The 18,015-nt window shown below is 42.9% G+C and overlaps 1 protein-coding gene across 1 annotated transcript; it reads right to left on the bottom strand.

Annotated features, from left to right (window-relative positions):
* Positions 1-16,388: 16,388 nt before the first annotated feature.
* LOC106551948 (testis-specific serine/threonine-protein kinase 6-like) lies at positions 16,389-17,808 on the bottom strand. Its single transcript, XM_014070112.2, has one exon. It carries the CDS (start codon positions 17,686-17,688, stop codon positions 16,831-16,833), a length of 858 nt encoding a protein of 285 aa, XP_013925587.2. The 5' UTR covers positions 17,689-17,808; the 3' UTR covers positions 16,389-16,830.
* Between the last annotated feature and the right edge of the window lie 207 nt (positions 17,809-18,015).

Raw genomic sequence — 18,015 nt, 5'->3', positions numbered from 1 at the left:
ACATGGGTGGCAAGCCACTCCCACAAAGGAGGCCACACCCACAGAGTAGGTTCGAACGATTTTTGAAACCCACCACTGGATATATTAGTGAAAAATTGCACCAAAGTCTCTTTTATTTCAAGAAAGGAGATGAGAGAATGGGTCAAAAAGGAAATTGGTGGAAAAGGCAGAAGATTCAGGCCTATCCAAAATATTTGAAAATATGTAACTTGATCCCAATAGGAGATCTAAAAATCTAGCACCGAATCTAAGAAGTCATCTGCATGTTAACGAACAATATCAGAGACTATATCCGTGAAAGGTTTCTTCAGAAAAAGAAAAAAATGGTCTAAATGAGAGCACGAGCATCCAGATAAAATAATCCCACATATTAATACTAAATTAATAAGTATATTTAAAGTAGGAAAACAATTATGGATTGTTTAGACTGTTGGAGCAGTTAAAAGACAACTACAAATAAATCAGATGAATTCCTGTTTATATTTTAGGAAGGAAGTCTGAGGAGATAGATGGAAAATGATAAGATATTAAATCTGAGGCAAAACTGAAACACTGAAAAGTATTTGAGTCTATGTTGCATCCAATCCAACTGAATGCTTTAAACGAAATCAAATGCAAAATTGCCAATCTTTTGATCAGTAGTTATAGACAAATATACAGGACTCTAAGAAAAACTGGTAACAAGGTACAGTATGTAGGAAATTACAAGTAGCTGAATTCAATGTATTTTTGTGAAATGGATAGAAAACATAAAATTATCAGGCAGCCGAAGGAAAGTCTTGAAGAAAAATCAGCATGGGAAAAAAAGTCCCGTCCTATTAAGCCTTTAAAATTTGTTGAGAACATGAAGAAATCTGGAGGTGGAAGAACCACAATAAGATAAAGGTAAAGGTTCCCCTCGCACATATGTGCTAGTCGTTCGCGACTCTCGGGGGCGGTGCTCATCTCTGTTTAAAAGCCAAAGAGCCGGTGCATGGAACGCTGTTACCTTCCCACCAAAGGTGGTTCCTATTTTTCTACTTGCATTTTTACATGCTTTTGAACTGCTAGGTTGGCAGAAGGTGGGACAAGTAATGGGAGCTCACTCCGTTACACGGCATTACACAGCACTAGGGATTTGAACCACCGAGCTGCCAACCTTTCTTTTTCTTTTTGCATTTTTAAAAATTTTCTCTGTGTGTGTGTGTGTGTATACAAACTGCCAACCTTTCTGATAAACAAACTCGGGTCTTAGCCACTGAGCTACCGGATCCCTATTTGCTACATGAGTTGGATCTGAACTCCCAGGGTTTTGCTAGGTTAGGTGAAATGTCCTGGAAGCAAGTGAACTTTATCCCCTGTCCCCCAAATTAAAAGAAAATGTCCTTTGGACCTTGGATAAATGAAAGGATATGTTATTGCATCTGTTTTGTGTTCTCTACACAATCTGTTTCTCTGAGCAAAAACAGGCATTCAGGCTGAAGAAGCCAGTTTTGTAGTTGTAGGGGGATTTAAATCACTATTGCTGACCCTCTATTTATAATGTAGCTTGTAGTTCCAGGCACATTATTTACGACTTATTATCTTGCAGATTCTTGTTAGTCTCCCGCACTCCTCTGGAAGTACATTTGTGGCATGATTTTATACATTTTAACCTTCAGCTGACATTAGCTGCAGTTACTGCAGTTTTTGCTCTCAATGTGCTGAAACATTGATAACATAAAAGCATCATTAATCCAAGAGCAAAGCAATAAAATACACTCTATTAAATCAAAGCCCACTTACAGAAACGCTGACCTCTCCATACCTTATGCAAATTAAGCAAACGTTTCTATATTTGCTGAGCACCAATGCATTCCTCTGATATTTTGGACACATAATCATTTATCTTTTCATTTCATTAAGATAATATACAACCTTTTGTACAGGTTATCACATAGCGTGCATCTTACCTCCTATTCTTCACTACAGCAACCTTGTGAGATGGCTTTATTGAGAAAGGCTGGCCCAAAATTACCCAGGGATTTCAGATCAAGAATAGAATAGAACGTGACCCGACAAAAGGGCGAACAACAAAACCGTGCCCGACTATACCGCGTCGCTAAAACCGCGACGTCAGCGCGGCGACAACAGCACGGAGATAACAGCGCGGTGACAGAAGGGCGATTTAAGGGCGATTTAAGTTAAGGTTAGGGTTAGGGTTAGGGTAAGGGTTTGGTTTAGGGTTAGGTTTAGCGTTAGCGTTAGCGTTAGCGTTAGCGTTATGTTTAGGGTTAGGTTTAGTGTTACGTATAGCGTTAAGTTTAGGGTTAGGTTTAGGTTTAGAGTTAGGTTTAGTTTTACAGTGCGCTTCTGTTGCTGCGCTGTTGTCGGCGTGATTCACCGCTCATTCGTCGGAGCGCTTTAGAACATGTGGTTTTGTCACCGCGGTTTAGTCGGGCGCGGTTTTGTCGTTCGTCCTTTTGTCGGTGAACCGAATAGAATAGAATAGAATAGAATAACAGAGTTGGAAGGGACTTTTTTTCTACCTCAAGCACAAAGTTCAGAAGCAGTCTCCATGTAAAAACAAAAGTACTTGTATTCTTTTCTTTCACCAAAATACTAAATTTAATCATTTCCTAATATGATTTGATTGCTTATTTGTATCCTATGACTATCAGTAAGTAGATTCGGGTTAATATACCCCAACTCAGAGTGACAATTCATAATCCAGATGGATGCCAGTGATGTAGCGGTAGCGGCAGTGCTACTGCAAAAGAATAAAGAAGGGCACCTCTTGCCGTGCTCTTACGTCTCCAAAAAGCTCACCGCTACTGAAAGGAGGTGGGCCATTTGGGAGAAAAAAGCGTATGCGGTCAGGTGGACCCTACTCACTTGGAGACATTTCCTGGAAGGGGGGGGGATGTACCGTTCGAGGTCTGGATCAGCCATAAAAACCTCAAACCTCTCAAAAGCCTATCGAAGACTGTCCCCAAAGCAAGTTCGCTGGGTATAATACTTTCAAAGGTTCAAATTCGAACCAAAGCACATCCCTGCAGGGAAGAACTTGTTGGCAGATGCCTTGTCAAGAAAACCGCAGTACGACAGTAAGAAGGAAGAAGTGGTTCACCCCATCCTTTCTTCTTCCCACCAAAAGGCGGCCCAGGTTGTCACCCAAAGCCAGGATAAGTTGATGGCAGTGATGAAATCGGTGCTGCCAGCAGACCCGCGGCTCAATAATAACAAGGACATCCTGACGCTGAAAGATGGCTTAGCCTGGAAGGGATCCAAGCTGTACGTTCCCGCAAGCTTGAGGCTGGAAGTTCTACAGCGAAGCCATGATGCGAAACTAGGTGGCCACTTTGGATTCCTAAAAACACTCCACCTCGCCAGGTGCCAATTTTGGTGGCCAAAAATGAAATAGGAAGTGAAAGATTACGTAAAGAGCTGTGCCACTTGCGCAACCATGAAAATTCGGCCAGGGAAGTCCCCTGGACTACTACAATGGGTGGCCAGCCCTAGCCGACCATGGGAAGAGATCGCAATGGACTTCATCATCGAACTCCCAGACAGCAGAGGGAATAAAGTAATCTGGACAGTTATTGATTTGTTTTCCAAGCAAGCCCATTTCATTGCTTGCTCAGGATTACCATCTGCAAAGAAGTCAGTGAAAATGTTTGTCAAACACATTTACCGCCTGCGCGGAGTGCCCAGGAGGATCATTTTGCACCGCGGAGTTCAGTTCACCACCAAGGTCTGGAGAGAGTACCTGAAGTCTATTGGGTCCACACAAGGACTGAGCTCAGCATTTCATCCGAGCATGAATGGAGCAGCGGAAATGCGATAGTGGAACAATACATCCGGTGTTATGTGGACTATCAACAAGACAACTGGTCGGACTTGCTACTTGCTACAACGCGGTCCACAGCAGCACTGGATTAACTCCTTTCCAAATTACCAGTGGCATGGAATTTGTTCCCATGCCTGAGCTGCCTAGGGAACCTTCCTCTTCTATGTCTCTGACTGAATGGATGGACACTCTAAAGAAAGGGTGGGAAAATACAAAAAAAGCTCTAGCAGAAGCAGCAGAAGCACACCTGAAGCAAGCTGATGAACACAGCTCGCTCCAACCCCCCCCTTTTGTGTTGTGGACAAAGTTTTCTTATCTACCAAATATGTAAGATTAAGAATGCCTAGCAAGAAATTTGGCCCAACATTTCTAGGTCCATTCCCAATAGTGAAGATAATTAACCCAGTTACAGTTCAACTCAGTCTACTCAGAATTCTAGAGAAAATTTACCCAGTATTTCATTGTAGCTTGTTGAAGCCAGTAATTGGGTCCAGCATAAGACCGTCCACCCAGCCTCCCACTTCTCCTCTAGTGACAAAAGGGGAAACACATTATGAGATGAAAAAAAATCTTAGGCTCTAGGCTGTATAGGGGTCGCTTACAATATTTAGTGCATTGGAAGCGGTACCCTTTGTCCGAAGCTACTTGGGTGAAAAGATGGAACCTAAAAGCTGATAAGTTAGTAAAACAATTCCATGATATGTTTTCCGATAAGCCAAAGGGTCCCCCTGTTGGGGGGGGGGTCAATTCTGTTATGTTAACCCCTGCATTATTCTTTTTCCAGGAAGTAGTTTTCTTCTGAGGAGAGGCCGCCTGTCAGGCCTGCAGCCATGTTCCTTTTGGATCCTTGGCCTGCCACACTTCTATTCTACTATTCTGTTTCTATAGTGAGGAAATGGGAGGGGGGATAGTACAGAGTAGAATGTTATGTAGTCAAAATAAAATTCCTTTCTAGAGTGCCAAGGTCATCCTTTGTCTTGATACCTCTGCACCTGACCGGAACTGGGTGGGTGGAACTGCCAGCAATGGCAGTGGAAGATTGGGCCATGTGATGGACTTGTGGGTGTGTGGGCAAGATCATGAACTTTAACTTTGGGGGGAGGGATATGGCAGAAGTTTCAGATTTGGGGTCCCCCCAGATGTGCCAGCATGGCTCTCTTAATAAATTGGAACTTTGAGCAGGAAGTTGCCTTGGACTCTGATTTAATTTTGGATGTTATCTGGAACACTGACAGTTGTACCTTATGATTCTTGACCAATGTATCTTGTCTTTTATGTACACTGAGAGAGACATGCACCAAAGACAAATTCCTTGCGTGTCCAGTCACATTTGGCCAATAAAGAATTATATTCTATTCTGTTCTATTCTAGTGGGAATTGAAGTGTCCTTCCATTTTTGTGTACACAATAGTGTTGCTGCTTTCAACATACAGTATATAGGGTCAAAGTTCTAAATTTTTTCTCCAAGTCTTTTTCCATTAGACCCAAAAATGAAAGGAAGGGAAGTTTGGCAAATAATTTGAAAGCATTCTTTATCTCAGAGCTTTTAAATCCGATCACTTTTATATTACCCCTGTCCCTGTTTCCTTCCTTTTTTTGAAGGCTACTGTGAAAGGGCATCGCAGATTTAAAAGAAATCCAGCAAGCAACATTTTGGGTACTGCTAAGCATCCCTTGACCGTATCATATCTTCTACCTGGGAAAACCAAAGACAATCTAAATTCCCCTGAAAGGAGGAATGCAGGGCGTATTTAGAAAACCTTCAAGTAGGTAGAAGAAGCAGGGAGCAAAGGCAGATGGGCCATTTTATATGAACTGATTCCCCTAAGAAAATGGGCCTTGTATATTTAAAAAAGCTCAAAGAGAGCTTTAACATGGATTTTCAAAAGCTGCTTGTTTACAGGGAAGAGTGTGTTTTATTTGTTTTCTGCTTGTTCGGCTCACCCACTCCAACGATCTCATCGCATCAGCCAGCAAGATTTCAAGATTACTATTTCTGTGGGAAGGAAAAGGCAGTGGGTTATCAAGCCTTGTGTGTCCCCTTGTCCGTTTAACCCCAGCTGCTTTCCCAAGCTCTTGGAGGGGAACATTAATCACATCCCCCATCTTCCCTTCTCTTTGTTGAAAGAAATGTCCTTCTGGGTTCAGCTCCAAGTGGGGGAAAAGACACTGGAGACATGGAGGCTGCTTGGAAAGATGGTTTATTGTTGGACTGGACCACATGGCTTGAGCCCTGACCAGAAAAGGTGATCACATGCTTCAATGTTGGTGGAGAAGAAGAGAAGGGCTGAGGGAGGGGCTTGCTAGGCTTTTTATAACCTGTTTAGTCCCACCTCTCTGTTTCCCGTTCCTGTGTAAGAAATGTATTCTGATTGGTTGTCAGACTCCCATGGTGCCATGCAGGGGGCTACTCTCTAGGCTGATGAGTCCAGGTATAGATGAGTTCTCAGATGCCATGTAGAGAGTTGAGTAATATCCCTTCCCCCTACAGCTGCAGCAGAGAAGTCTTTATTATGTAAAGTGCGCTAGCCTGGCCTTCTTAATGGCCCATTAACTGGGATGGGCCGAAAGCTACAGGCAATTATTCTGTCTTTTTAACCTGTTTCTTTCTTTTCACTTCCAGAGAAATATTCTGCCTTTTCAATATTTCCTAGGATATTTCATTTTTCTGGGAGAGGGCTGGATGATAACTTCCCACATCTTCCCAACAGATGGACATTGATGGGGTCAAGCAGCTTAACAGCTCTTCTCTGCTCACGAACTTCTCGTTTCCTTTCCAAGGTTAAAACGAAGGATGGGCAAATGTACAACTCCAAATAAACATTTTTCAATTAGTTGCGTTACTGTTAACAAAAAGAAAGTCATAAATGCAGCTCTAAGCAAAAGTGGCTTTGCTCAATTAACCTTGTATCAATGATTATGTACATTCTTTAATCTTTCCAATTAGCAAATGCGAATATATTCTGAATTCTCTTGGTCGTCCATCTGGTAACAGCAGTAGGGGCTGTTTTAACAGTGTAACAGGCTGTTTGAGATGCAGGAGGAAATGCTTCCTTTTTTCCAGTGCCCGGGCTGACCGTTTCCTTCACATTCTGTACATATGTTAAAGTGATTCTACTGTGTAAAAGCATATTCAAAAGTGGAGGACTTTGCTGCTGTGAAAGGAACTAATTTTTCTTAATTGCTAAAAGGACTGCAACTACAGCATTTTTCCAGGATCAACCATAAACAGGGTATGCCATTTAATGGGGTGAAAATTAATTTTTTTTCAGTGAGGGGGTTCTAAAAATATGTGGTTTTACACCAAGAATTCGAATTTATTTTTGCAATTGCACAGTGTTTGGCTTGGTATGGTAAATCCACATCTGATCATACCTGTATATGCCACAAATACTGTTAATTTTATCTTCTCAAAATTAGACCTTGTGCTACAAAAAGTTTTTTTCCCCCTGCATGAATCTTATCTAGCTAAGCAAAAAATAATCCATGCAATCATAAACTATCACCAGAAAGCAAAGATCTGAGTTACAAAAATGTTTAAGCGAGTTTTATCAAGTCTTGCTCTGATTCATTCTTCGACATCAGCCACCGACTTGCTTCTTGGCCTCTGATATATCACATTTCTCATGTGTCTAAGCTCTGCTTGTTGCCTCTGTGACCTGTTTCGCACATCTCTCTATTGACTGGGCATGAGAGGGTCACGGTGATACTTGCATTGATTCATCAATGAACTTCTTTATTTCCACTGTAGTCAGTTTGCACATCAAAGATGGCTGATATATACCTTCAGACCAGTCAATCAGCTCCAGTAGAGTGGGTGCTCTGGCTTAACTTCTTCTCAGTGTATGGCATGGCACCACCTTCACAGCCAGTATTAACATTTGTAGAATCTACTCTGGCCTTCAAGCTTTTGTCAATGCCTTTCTTCTTCATGAAATACACCAGATTATCTGCCATCACTTGAGCAGGTTCTTCTGTTTTTGAGCTTGGAGTGAAGTGATAAAGATATCTTTCACCCGGCTCACTGCGCACAGAATAATGTTCTTTGATGCTACTCGGGAATTGCTGGTCTGAATTGTCTGCTGGGGAATTGCTGGTCTGAAAAGTTATGATATTTATGTAGTTATTTACCAAGCATATCTAAATGGTATTAAAGTAATCAAAACATCTTTACAATTCCCAAGTCATATCACAACATTTGAGCACCCCTAACGTTTGGACATGGTGGCTCAGTGGTTGAGATGCTGAGCTTGTCGATCAGAAGGTTGGCAGTTCAGCGGTTCGAATCCCTAGCACTGCGTAATGGAGTGAGCCAGGGGCAGGTTCCGGAAGGCACTACTCCTGGCTTGCTCATGTGTGTGCTGTGTGCACATGCTTGATGCACGCTGTGCATGTGCAATGCAATTAAAATTGTTCTGCGCATGCACAGAAGTGAAAAAAAAAGATAGAACTGGTTCAGGGGCATGGCAGGTTGCTGCTGGTTCCAGCGACCCAGGCCGCCATACTACTACCGGTTCGGCCAAACCGGTCCAAACCGGTAGGAACCCACCACTGGAGTGAGCGCCCGTTACTTGGGGAGGGGCTTGGACTAGAAGACCTCTAAGCTCCCTTCCTGGTCTATGATTCTAAACATGGCTTTTGGATTATTTTTAATATTTGTAAGCCACCTGTAAAGCTTCAGAATGGTTAAAAAAAATATTAAAGGAAATAAGGACATTGTATTTATACCATTATCTTTCCCATTTAGGATTTAGTGCATTCCTATGAGACCACAACTGAGAATCAGGAGGAGTTACAAATAGTCACCTGATCATAGATTTCTTCTCAGCTCTGCATTTGTCACCTCCAATGAGAAATAATGGTGGCAGAACCATTGTCTCTGCTTATTTGCAATTCAATTAGTCTTGAGAGCAATGACTTCTAGAAAAGACATTTTGATTGGATGCCTTTTAATTGTCATGGTAACAGCCAATTAGAAGGACTTACTGTTGAGGTAGGAAGCATCTCTTGAGCAAATGTCTATGATGATTCTCCCTCATTCAGGTCATAGTTGTATCAAAAGTGGTTTAAATTTTGAAAAGGCAACTGGACTGATTTTTTTGAGGAAAAACAAGACTTTTTGCTTCCTATCATAGAAGCTTCATCCGTTGTATTGGATGCTGTGGGAGATGGAAGGACAGTTATTGACAGTTGAGATTAGTTGGTGGGAGGGGGTTCTGACAGGATGGTGGGGGAGGATGGAAAGATTGTTTTCTTTGCAGTCAACTGGTCTTAACACTATCTGAGAGTCGTTGTGGTTACTTGGGGTTTTATCTGAGACTTCAGTGTCACCTGAATCAGAGGTGTGAAATATTCTTGGAATAGTCAAAAGGACTGCATTGTAAATTGGGGATAGGTGATGTTTTATCCTTCCTCCTCTGTGAGAGAGGGCTGCTTAATGTTAACATAAATGGCCTCTTTTACCCCTCTTTCAAACCATTGGCTCCTCTCTATCCAAAATATGAACTTTGCTGTCTTCAAGAGAGAGACCCTTATCATTCAAAGGCAGATTGACTGCTGGATCTTGATGGGTTAGATCTCCTATGTTGTCTCATGCACTTGTAAAGTGGTTGCTTTATTTCACCAATGTACAGATTTGGACACTTCTCGTTGTGCAAATGATGAGCCGAGGTGGCGCAGTGGTTAGAGTGCAGCACTGCAGGCTACTTCAGCTGACTGCAGTTCTGCAGTTCGGCTGTTCAAATCTCACCGGCTCAAGGTTGACTCAGCCTTCCATCTTTCCGAGGTGGGTAAAATGAGGACCCGGATTGTTGGGGGCAATATGCTGACTCTGTAAACCACTTAGAGAGGGCTGAAAGCCCTATGAAGCGGTATATAAGTCTAACTGCTATTGCTATTGCTATTGCTATGTTGTATTGCATATACCACATTGCTCAGTTTGTGTTTAGGTGTTTTAACTTTGGGGTGGACAAGTTTCTGCCTTAATGTATTCTTGGGCTTAAAATGTACAAGTGTGTGATGCTGGTTGAAAAATCCTCCTGAGCTTTTCAGATATTCCAGCAACATCTGGAATGAGTAACGTGAGTAACTATGGAAGGGAAGAAGTTAGGCCATACTAGGATTAAGAGTTTAGAGGAAAATGTTGATCCTCCTGCTTTATTTACACCTTTCTTTGGAGAATGGATAGCTGAAGAACATCAGCCCAGAAGAAGTAGCCTTACTCTAAGACAATTTGGATGTATTGAGATGTGAAGTGGTCCCATTATTAACTTTGTCATGCTCACTTGCTCTCTGAAATAGAGTGAAATACAATGAAACTATTTTCTTGTCTATCAGGAACAAATACACTGGACAATTTATAAATAAAGAAAAATAAAGGCATCTCTGCAATGCAAAGCTTGTGATAGGAAGCAGAGGGGGGATGTTACTCAATGTAGAATCACTCTGCAATATGTTCTTTTGTGGAATTCCAATTGCACAATCCCTTTGGACTCCGGAGCTTTGATATGGATTGGAAATGCAAATTTGGAAAACACTAAAACTAAAGAGGGATATTTTAAGGATACATCTAGGACAGGGGTGTCAAACTGGTGGCTCACAGGTCACATGCCTCACACACAGGCCACGTTGACCCCAGCTCTGCACAGGAGAAAAACATCATATGTCATGTGACGGCAACATGACGCCGCGAGTTTGAAATCCGTGATCCAGGAGAAAAAAAGTGGAATTTAGAGAATTCACAAAAGTTGGTTTCCAACAGCACCACATCAGAGGTGGGTTCCTAACGGTTCGGCCCAGTTCGGCCGAACCGGTAGTGTTATGTGGTCTGTGTCGCTGGAACCAGCAGCGACCCAGGTCTGCCATCCCGCCAAACCGGTTCCCTGGTCGCCTCCGTCGCCATCTTGTATTTGGGTTCTGCGCATGCGTAGAACAATTTTAATTGAACTGCGCATGCGCGCGCATGAGCAAAGCGCGCACAAGAGCGAACCAGCAGTAAAGCCAGACAGAACTCACCCCTGCACCCCATGTTATGTTTTGCTTTTCTGCCAACACCATCTAGCAATTTCTCTCTCGCCAATCAACAGAGTGAGCCCTATAGCTACCTGTAAGCTTGGGACTACAATTTTGGTAAGCCAACATTTAGAGTCTTGAACCATAGTTCATTAAAAATATGAGAAAAGAAACATTAAGGGCTTGAGGAAACAGAAAGATTCCTTTGTAGGGTTTCCCCACCTAGAAAATTCTAGCATTTGTCTGAATCACCGGCAGTGTTCCTGGGGCTGTGGAATTACACCAAGTTGTAAGCCATAGACAAGAAACTAAGCCCTGCTAAATATTCATACTCTTTATTTCTGCGTAAATATTGATTGCAAAACGGTTCGAATGATTTTTTCCTTTACAAGGCCTGAATGAATATTTGATTATCTAATCAATTTTCTAAAGATTCAATTCATATGGAGAAACAATTGCAGTAGTCACTTAAAAGGTATTGTTATGAGCAGGCAGCATAAAGTGTAACTCTTCTCTTCAAAAATGATTTGCTGCAGTGATGAAGCCCTGCGCACAGCTCCTCCCTAGCCAATGGAGAAAGCCTGGTTATAAAACTAAGCTTTGTCAATCATCTGGCATAGATGCCTGTGGGATGCTAAACACTTCCTGGGAAAAGGACACAAGACCATTATGTTTCTTATATTATGACTTTTGATCAGCTAGTGGGATTGCCTTTTGCCAAAAACTCTAGTAGGGAGACTTAATTAGGATTGTGAGTGCATGTTGTGGAAGCAGAGCCATAATTAAGTTATGGGTAAAAAAATTGCTTTACAATAGGAGCATAAAAGACTATAGGAAGGGCTTCATAGATAACAAAAAGGAGAAAGCTCCAGCACAAACTTGCCAGCAGTGGTGGGATTCAATTTTTTTTTTTTACTACTGGTTCTCTGGGCATGGCTTGGTGGGAGTGACTTGGTGGGTATGGCAGAGAAAGGATACTGTAAAATCCCCATTTCCTCCTGATCAGCTGGGACTCGGGAGGCAGAGAATAGATGGGGGCGGGGCCAGCCAGAGGTGGTATTTACCGTTTCTCTGAACTATTCAAAATCACTACTGATTCTCCAGAATTGATCAGGACCTATTGAATACCACTGCTGGGTGCCAGCACAGAAAAAGGTCCACATAGCAAGATGAAACTTCAGCAGTGCCCCAGGCACCAAACATCCTTGGATGGCCTGACCCTCTGAGTTTGTGATCAACATTTCAGACTAAAGATCTAGACTGGGTAGACCAGTGTTTCTCAACCTTGGCAACTTGAAGATGTCTGGACCTCAACTTCCAGAATTCCCCAGCCAGCATTCGCTGGCTGGGGAATTCTGGGAGTTGAAGTCCAGACATCTTCAAATTGCCAAGGTTGAGAAACACTGGGGTAGACTATAGAAGAAAAAGCTTAAAGCTCCCTACAGTATTCGCACAAAAGAATCTGGCTTTTGGGACTAGTGGAGATACGTGGTTTGAGAGGACTGATATCCAGTGCTCAGGCCCAGTCATCTTGAAACTCTTGTCCTTCTCCCTTATTATTTTTGCTCTTCAATACTTTTTCACACCTTATAAAATACCACATCAAAGTTTCGACGTGAAGCATGCCCACAGCAAAAACGAGAACTCCTCCTAATTTTAGGAGGGGTGCACTTTATGATTTGCTTGCTTGGAAACACAGGTTTGATAAAGTCAAAATGTATATTTTGAGCTGTAGGTTTAAAAATGCCTTACAAGTGGATCAAAACTCGCAAGTCGGGCCTGCAATCATTAAGCCTCTGCTTCATTGCTACAATGATCAGTGGAACATTTTGCTCACCCGGCTGGCAAATGCTCATATAATTATGATTGTTTACTCATTTATATAATCCTGAGGTGGTTTTACTCTCCCCACTGCTAGCAGCCGAAGGGGATGAGTGTTGGTGAAGGGATTCCAGAACTTTGGCAGGATAAGAAGAGGGATTCTTCCCTTAGGTCAGTGTTTCTCAACCTTGGTGACTTTAAGTCCCGTGGACTTCAACTCCCAGAATTCCCCCTCTGGGAGTTGAAGTCCACGGGATTTAAAGTCGCCAAGGTTGAGAAACAGCTCTGCTGGCTGGGGGATTCTGGGAGTTGAAGTCCACAGGACTTAAAAGTCACCAAGGTTGAGAAACAGCTCTGCTGACTGGGGGATTCTGTGAGTTGAAGTCCACAGGACTTAAAGTCGCCAAGGTTGAGAAACAGCTCTGCTGGCTGGGGGATTCTGAGAGTTGAAGTCCACAGGACTTAAAGTCGCCAAGGTTGAGAAACAGCTCTGCTGGCTGGGGGATTCTGGGAGTTGAAGTCCACAGGACTTAAAGTCGCCAAGGTTGAGAAACAGCTCTGCTGGCTGGGGGATTCTGTGAGTTGAAGTCCACAGGACTTAAAGTCGCCAAGGTTGAGAAACAGCTCTGCTGGCTGGGGGATTCTGGGAGTTGAAGTCCACAGGACTTAAAGTCGCCAAGGTTGAGAAACAGCTCTGCTGGCTGGGGGATTCTGGGAGTTGAAGTCCACAGGACTTAAAGTCGCCAAGGTTGAGAAACACTGCCTTAGGTACTGGAAGAAAATAGGTATTAAGCAATAGCTACAAGAAAAAAGAATTGTAGAGGTGGAGACCTATTTTGTGGGTGGTCTGTGGAACCTTTTCTCTCCATAGTTCACTTTAAGAGGGGCTGCCAACGTGAGGCATTCTCCCTCTGCCAAGAGGCAAGTGTTACATTGAACAAAAATATCTTATTGGCTGCAACCAGTTCTGACCAATATATTTCCAGTTCTTTGAAACAGGTTGTTGAGTGTCTTATTTGAAAAACCTCTTCACTGCATTAAATTATTCTAGGAGGAAAAACGCCAACGTATATTAAAACAAATTTTCAAAAGGGGTCTTAAACAGAGGTGTCAAACTCAAGGCCTGCGGGCTGGATCCAGCCTGCGAGGTACTTAGATCTGGACCACGGAGCTGCCCTGCAAGAAAGTGAAGAACTGGCCCGCAGTGTCTTTGCCAGCAAAAATGGAGCCGGGGGGGGGGGGGACATGTGGCCTTCACAGGCCCTGTTTTTGGCCTGGATGGCCTCCTGCAGCCCTCTGCCAGCAAAAACCATGCCCCCAGCGCGAGTGATGTTGAGCTGACCACGCCCACCTCGCCTCCAAGGTCAAACACAACCTGGCTCTCAATGAAATCGAGTTTGACACCCCTGGTCTAAAATAACCATCAGTGTTGGAGTCTAATATATTGCAGGAAGTAGATAACTCTAAAAATAAGGTTCCATAATGGAGAAGAGAGCCAGTTTGGTATAGTGGCTAAAGATCAGGCTAAAAAACAGGAGAGTTCTAATCGTAGCTTGGATTACCCAGATGGGTAACTTTGGGCCAATTTGCCAACTCTATGAAGGAGGAAAGAGAAAACTACTTCTGAAAAACCTTGTCAAGAAAAGTGCAAGGAAGCTTCCCATAGTCAACAGCGATCTGAAGGCATCCAGTTAAATAAAATTATTGGTGGGGGGAGGGATATCTTCTTTTTTGTTGTCAAAATTAGAACCCCTATCTGAAAACTTAAAGGGGTAGATGAGTGTGAGGGGGTGGTGGGGAAGGCTGGATGTAAATGACAGTGATTCAAAGGTGAAATTCTTGTAAGGTGCCTGGAATCGCTGAGAATGAGCATAGGCAGCCATATAAATTTTATCAAATAAATAAAGAATAAATTGCTGTTGGCTATAAGATAATAGAATATTAAAATTATATTTCTCATTAAAAGATATTGTCAGAAAGAAATACAATCAAACTGCATTCAAATGAGCCCAAGCAATTGTTTTAGCTGCCTCTCTATTAGGGAGGCCATGAAGAAGATAGATAGATGGATGGATGGATGGATGGATGGATGGATGGATGGATGGATAGAAAGATAGCAAGCAAACCCTTGCAAATTAAAAAAAATACAATTACTTAAAATTAATGCATGCTGTACCAGGTTTAAACTACTCTGTGATTGCTTCAGTAGAGGCTGGTTAGTCACCAAAGATGAGGAGGAGGCCCATGTGCATTTCAACATCGCTAAATATACCTCTGGTTGTACCTCAGCTGTTTACTTGACCTTACCTCCAACAAGGAGGTGAGTAAGTGTTACCAGCTCTATGTATCTTGAAACATTGGTGACAGCTTATGGGGGAAATTCTGTGTTGATACTAATATAGTTTATGGCAAATTCAGATTTATAGTAGTACCTCGGTACTCATCGTTAATTGGTTCCAGATGGTGTGATGAGGACCAAAAATGATGAATATCAAACAAATTTCCCCCCACAAGGAATAATGTAATGAGTCACAAGGCAGCCGACACTGACAAGTTCTAGCTTGTGTGTTGAGTACAAACAAATGATGAGTATCAGGATAAAATGTTTGCATCAAAATGCGTTGAGTACCAGACTCGATGAGTTTCAAAGCAATTGAGTACTAAGGTACCACTGTATTTTCTCATGGACCAGGGGCAAGATGAAGGCAATAACATGGGGAAAATTTGGGGAGCAATTTGGGGTTGGAATATGATTTCCCCATACTAAGGGGGATAGGACCACAAGTTTAATAAAGTGAAACATTCTGCACTCTTAGCCACTTGTTTTAATATAGAAGTGCAAATATAGACTTCTTGGCTAAGTCTTGGCTGTCTTGTTCTAAGTTTTGTTTTTGGGTTATTTTTTTTTATACAAAGCTTAGGTTTATAGTCTACATTTATATATTCTTTAAGTCCCATAGAATTTACCAGAAATAATGATAGAGATATATAGCTATGAGCATAGACTTGTCACTTTGGCTCATTAAAAAATACCAGTGCAATCTTAATCTCACAATAATTACTTTAAGTTAGTTGATCTTAAGAGAGTTTTAACAGTACCAAAGTTATTGAAAACTACAAGCCTGTACTTGATAGGAATATCCTATTTTAACCAGGTGACACCCATGTGGAGTTCTTCCCTCCTCCAATACACTCATACATGTTACAGTAGATGCTTAAATGATCTCTTTTAAGAATCTGATTATAATATGGGAGGGTTAATTTATTTGACTTCTGAGAGACGTTAACGGGCAGCAAGCAAGCTTTGAAGAGCCGAGGTGGCACAGTGGTTAGAGTTCAGTACTGCAGTCCACTTCAGCTGACTGTTATCTGCAGTTCAGCGGTTCAAATATCAGCGGCTCAAGGTTGACTCAGCCTTCCATCCTTCCGAGGTGGGTGAAATGAGGACCCAGACTGTGGGGGCAATATGCTGACTCTGTAAACCGCTTAGAGAGGGCTGAAAGCCCTATGAAGCGGTATATAAGTCTAACTGCTATTGCTATTGCTATTGAAACTAAACTGAGATCCGAAAAAGAGATCCAACAAGACCCATCATTTCAGCATCTTGTGAATCTCTTAGAAGGATCTCCCTAAAAATAAGAGAATTTAAGGATGTCTATGCTCAATAAGCCAACATTCTTATTTATGTCTAATTAAAGGGGAAGAAACCCAGGGGGCAAAGGACTAAAAGCACATAGAAGTCAACAGATGGAAGCTTCAGGGTTTATTTGTGAATTAGACTTCAAACAACATCATGTTGTGGTAAGTCTCATTGCCTCACCTACGCATTGGCAAGTGTAGATTCTGTGATGATGTCCAAATCTTTTGGCAAGGATCATAGTTTTTTTCTTTTGGTCTGCCACAGGTTGCACTGATGCCCATTTGGGGTGTTCCAAACACTACTTCACTGCCCCTTCTACTATCATGGAAGTCCTTGAATTCAGCCTCCTTCAACTTCATATTGTCGTGTCAAAGCCTTTCTCCCGCAATCCCGAATGGTTATCTGAATGTTGGAGGAGGGTCCTTCCCTCTTTTTGTAACCCCAGCTGGGCTCTGGAGCTCCACCCTTGTCAACAGTGTTTTAGCATTGGTTCAACAACAGCTGAAGGAGACCAAAGCTTCAGTAGCGTTCAGTAAGTCCTAGGTCAGAGTTATTTGGAAGAGGGTTCTTTGTTTAAGGTTCCTCCTTTCAGCCAGGTGTTTTTGGCCACCTGCCCTACTCCAGGTCGGGAAGCTGGACTAAACTGAAGCAATTGGGCAATGAGGGATTTGCAGGGTTCCGGTAAGGGAGGGAGACCCTCGGGATAGAACACCCCCTTCTTTTGGCGTCGGGGCATACTGTGGATGTGGCTGTCATCAAAGGGCATGCATCCAGTAACCATCACATACAGTACTACTCCCAGACTCCACACATCATACTTCTTGGGATCATAGGGAATGCCCAGCAGCACTTCCGGGGAGGCGTAGGCAGCAGAGCCGCAGTATGTGGTGCTCAGGTCTGGATACCCACGTGACTCCCTGCCAAAGCCGAAGTCAGTCAGCTTTGCTCGACGCCCATCTGCCGTGAGGAGTACATTTTCACATTTAAGGTCCCGATGCACCAAATTTCGGTCATGCAAGTAACGTACCGCGCTCACGACTTGGAGGAAGATGTCTCGAGCTTCCGGAATGCAGGGTAGCTTCCCCAGTTGTTGCACCAGTTGTAATAAGTCAGTGGAAGCGGCTTCCATCACAATGTAAAGTTTCCCGTTGCAAACCTCAATGAATTCAAAAACACGTACAATGTTGGGATGACGAATTGCCCGTAGGATGGACAGCTCTCGTGGGAGAAACTTGTGTACAAAGTCAGGGGGCGCCCGGCGTCGATCTACTACTTTGATGGCTAGAGGGCCTTTGTATTTGGCTGAGGTGGCTACCCTTACTTTTGAATAGCTGCCCTCCCCCAGCGTTTGGCCCAGCTTGTAGCCAAGCTCATTTAGCCATCTGTCCCCTCCAGAACTCTTCGACATGGTGCAGGATGCCTTGGAGAGCTCTGCTGGGTGTGCCGGGGACTTAGATATTAAAGCAAGGATTGAAGGCTTTAACCCATTGTGTGTGCTTGATGTTGCTCTTCGCCCCCTCCCATGTTCACTCTGAGGGCTTAAGGCAGGAGTGTTGTACTGCTTGCCCATGTATTGTGATGTGCTGCAGGTGTCATGGCCTCATTCCTTATTGAGGTTGCCAAGGCTGGTATATCTGTTTCTTCATTTCTTTTCCCCCATAGGAACGTGCATAAAAGTAAGGGATTATTACAATTAGAATAGGTTTTATTATTATTATTTTTAAAAACACCACCC

The sequence above is a fragment of the Thamnophis sirtalis genome, unplaced genomic scaffold, assembly GCF_051295495.1.
Source record: "Thamnophis sirtalis isolate CommonGarterSnake01/CBP01778 unplaced genomic scaffold, rThaSir2_p1.2 scaffold_1, whole genome shotgun sequence".
In the NCBI taxonomy this organism is placed as follows: Eukaryota; Metazoa; Chordata; class Lepidosauria; order Squamata; family Natricidae; genus Thamnophis; species Thamnophis sirtalis.
Note: the sequence above shows the minus strand (reverse complement) of the source record. Positions and strands in the feature narration are given on the sequence as shown.

Bases quoted from the DNA above. Each gene is read 5' to 3' on its own strand.
- LOC106551948 (XM_014070112.2), bottom strand. From the start codon at position 17,688: ATGTCGAAGAGTTCTGGAGGGGACAGATGGCTAAATGAGCTTGGCTAC.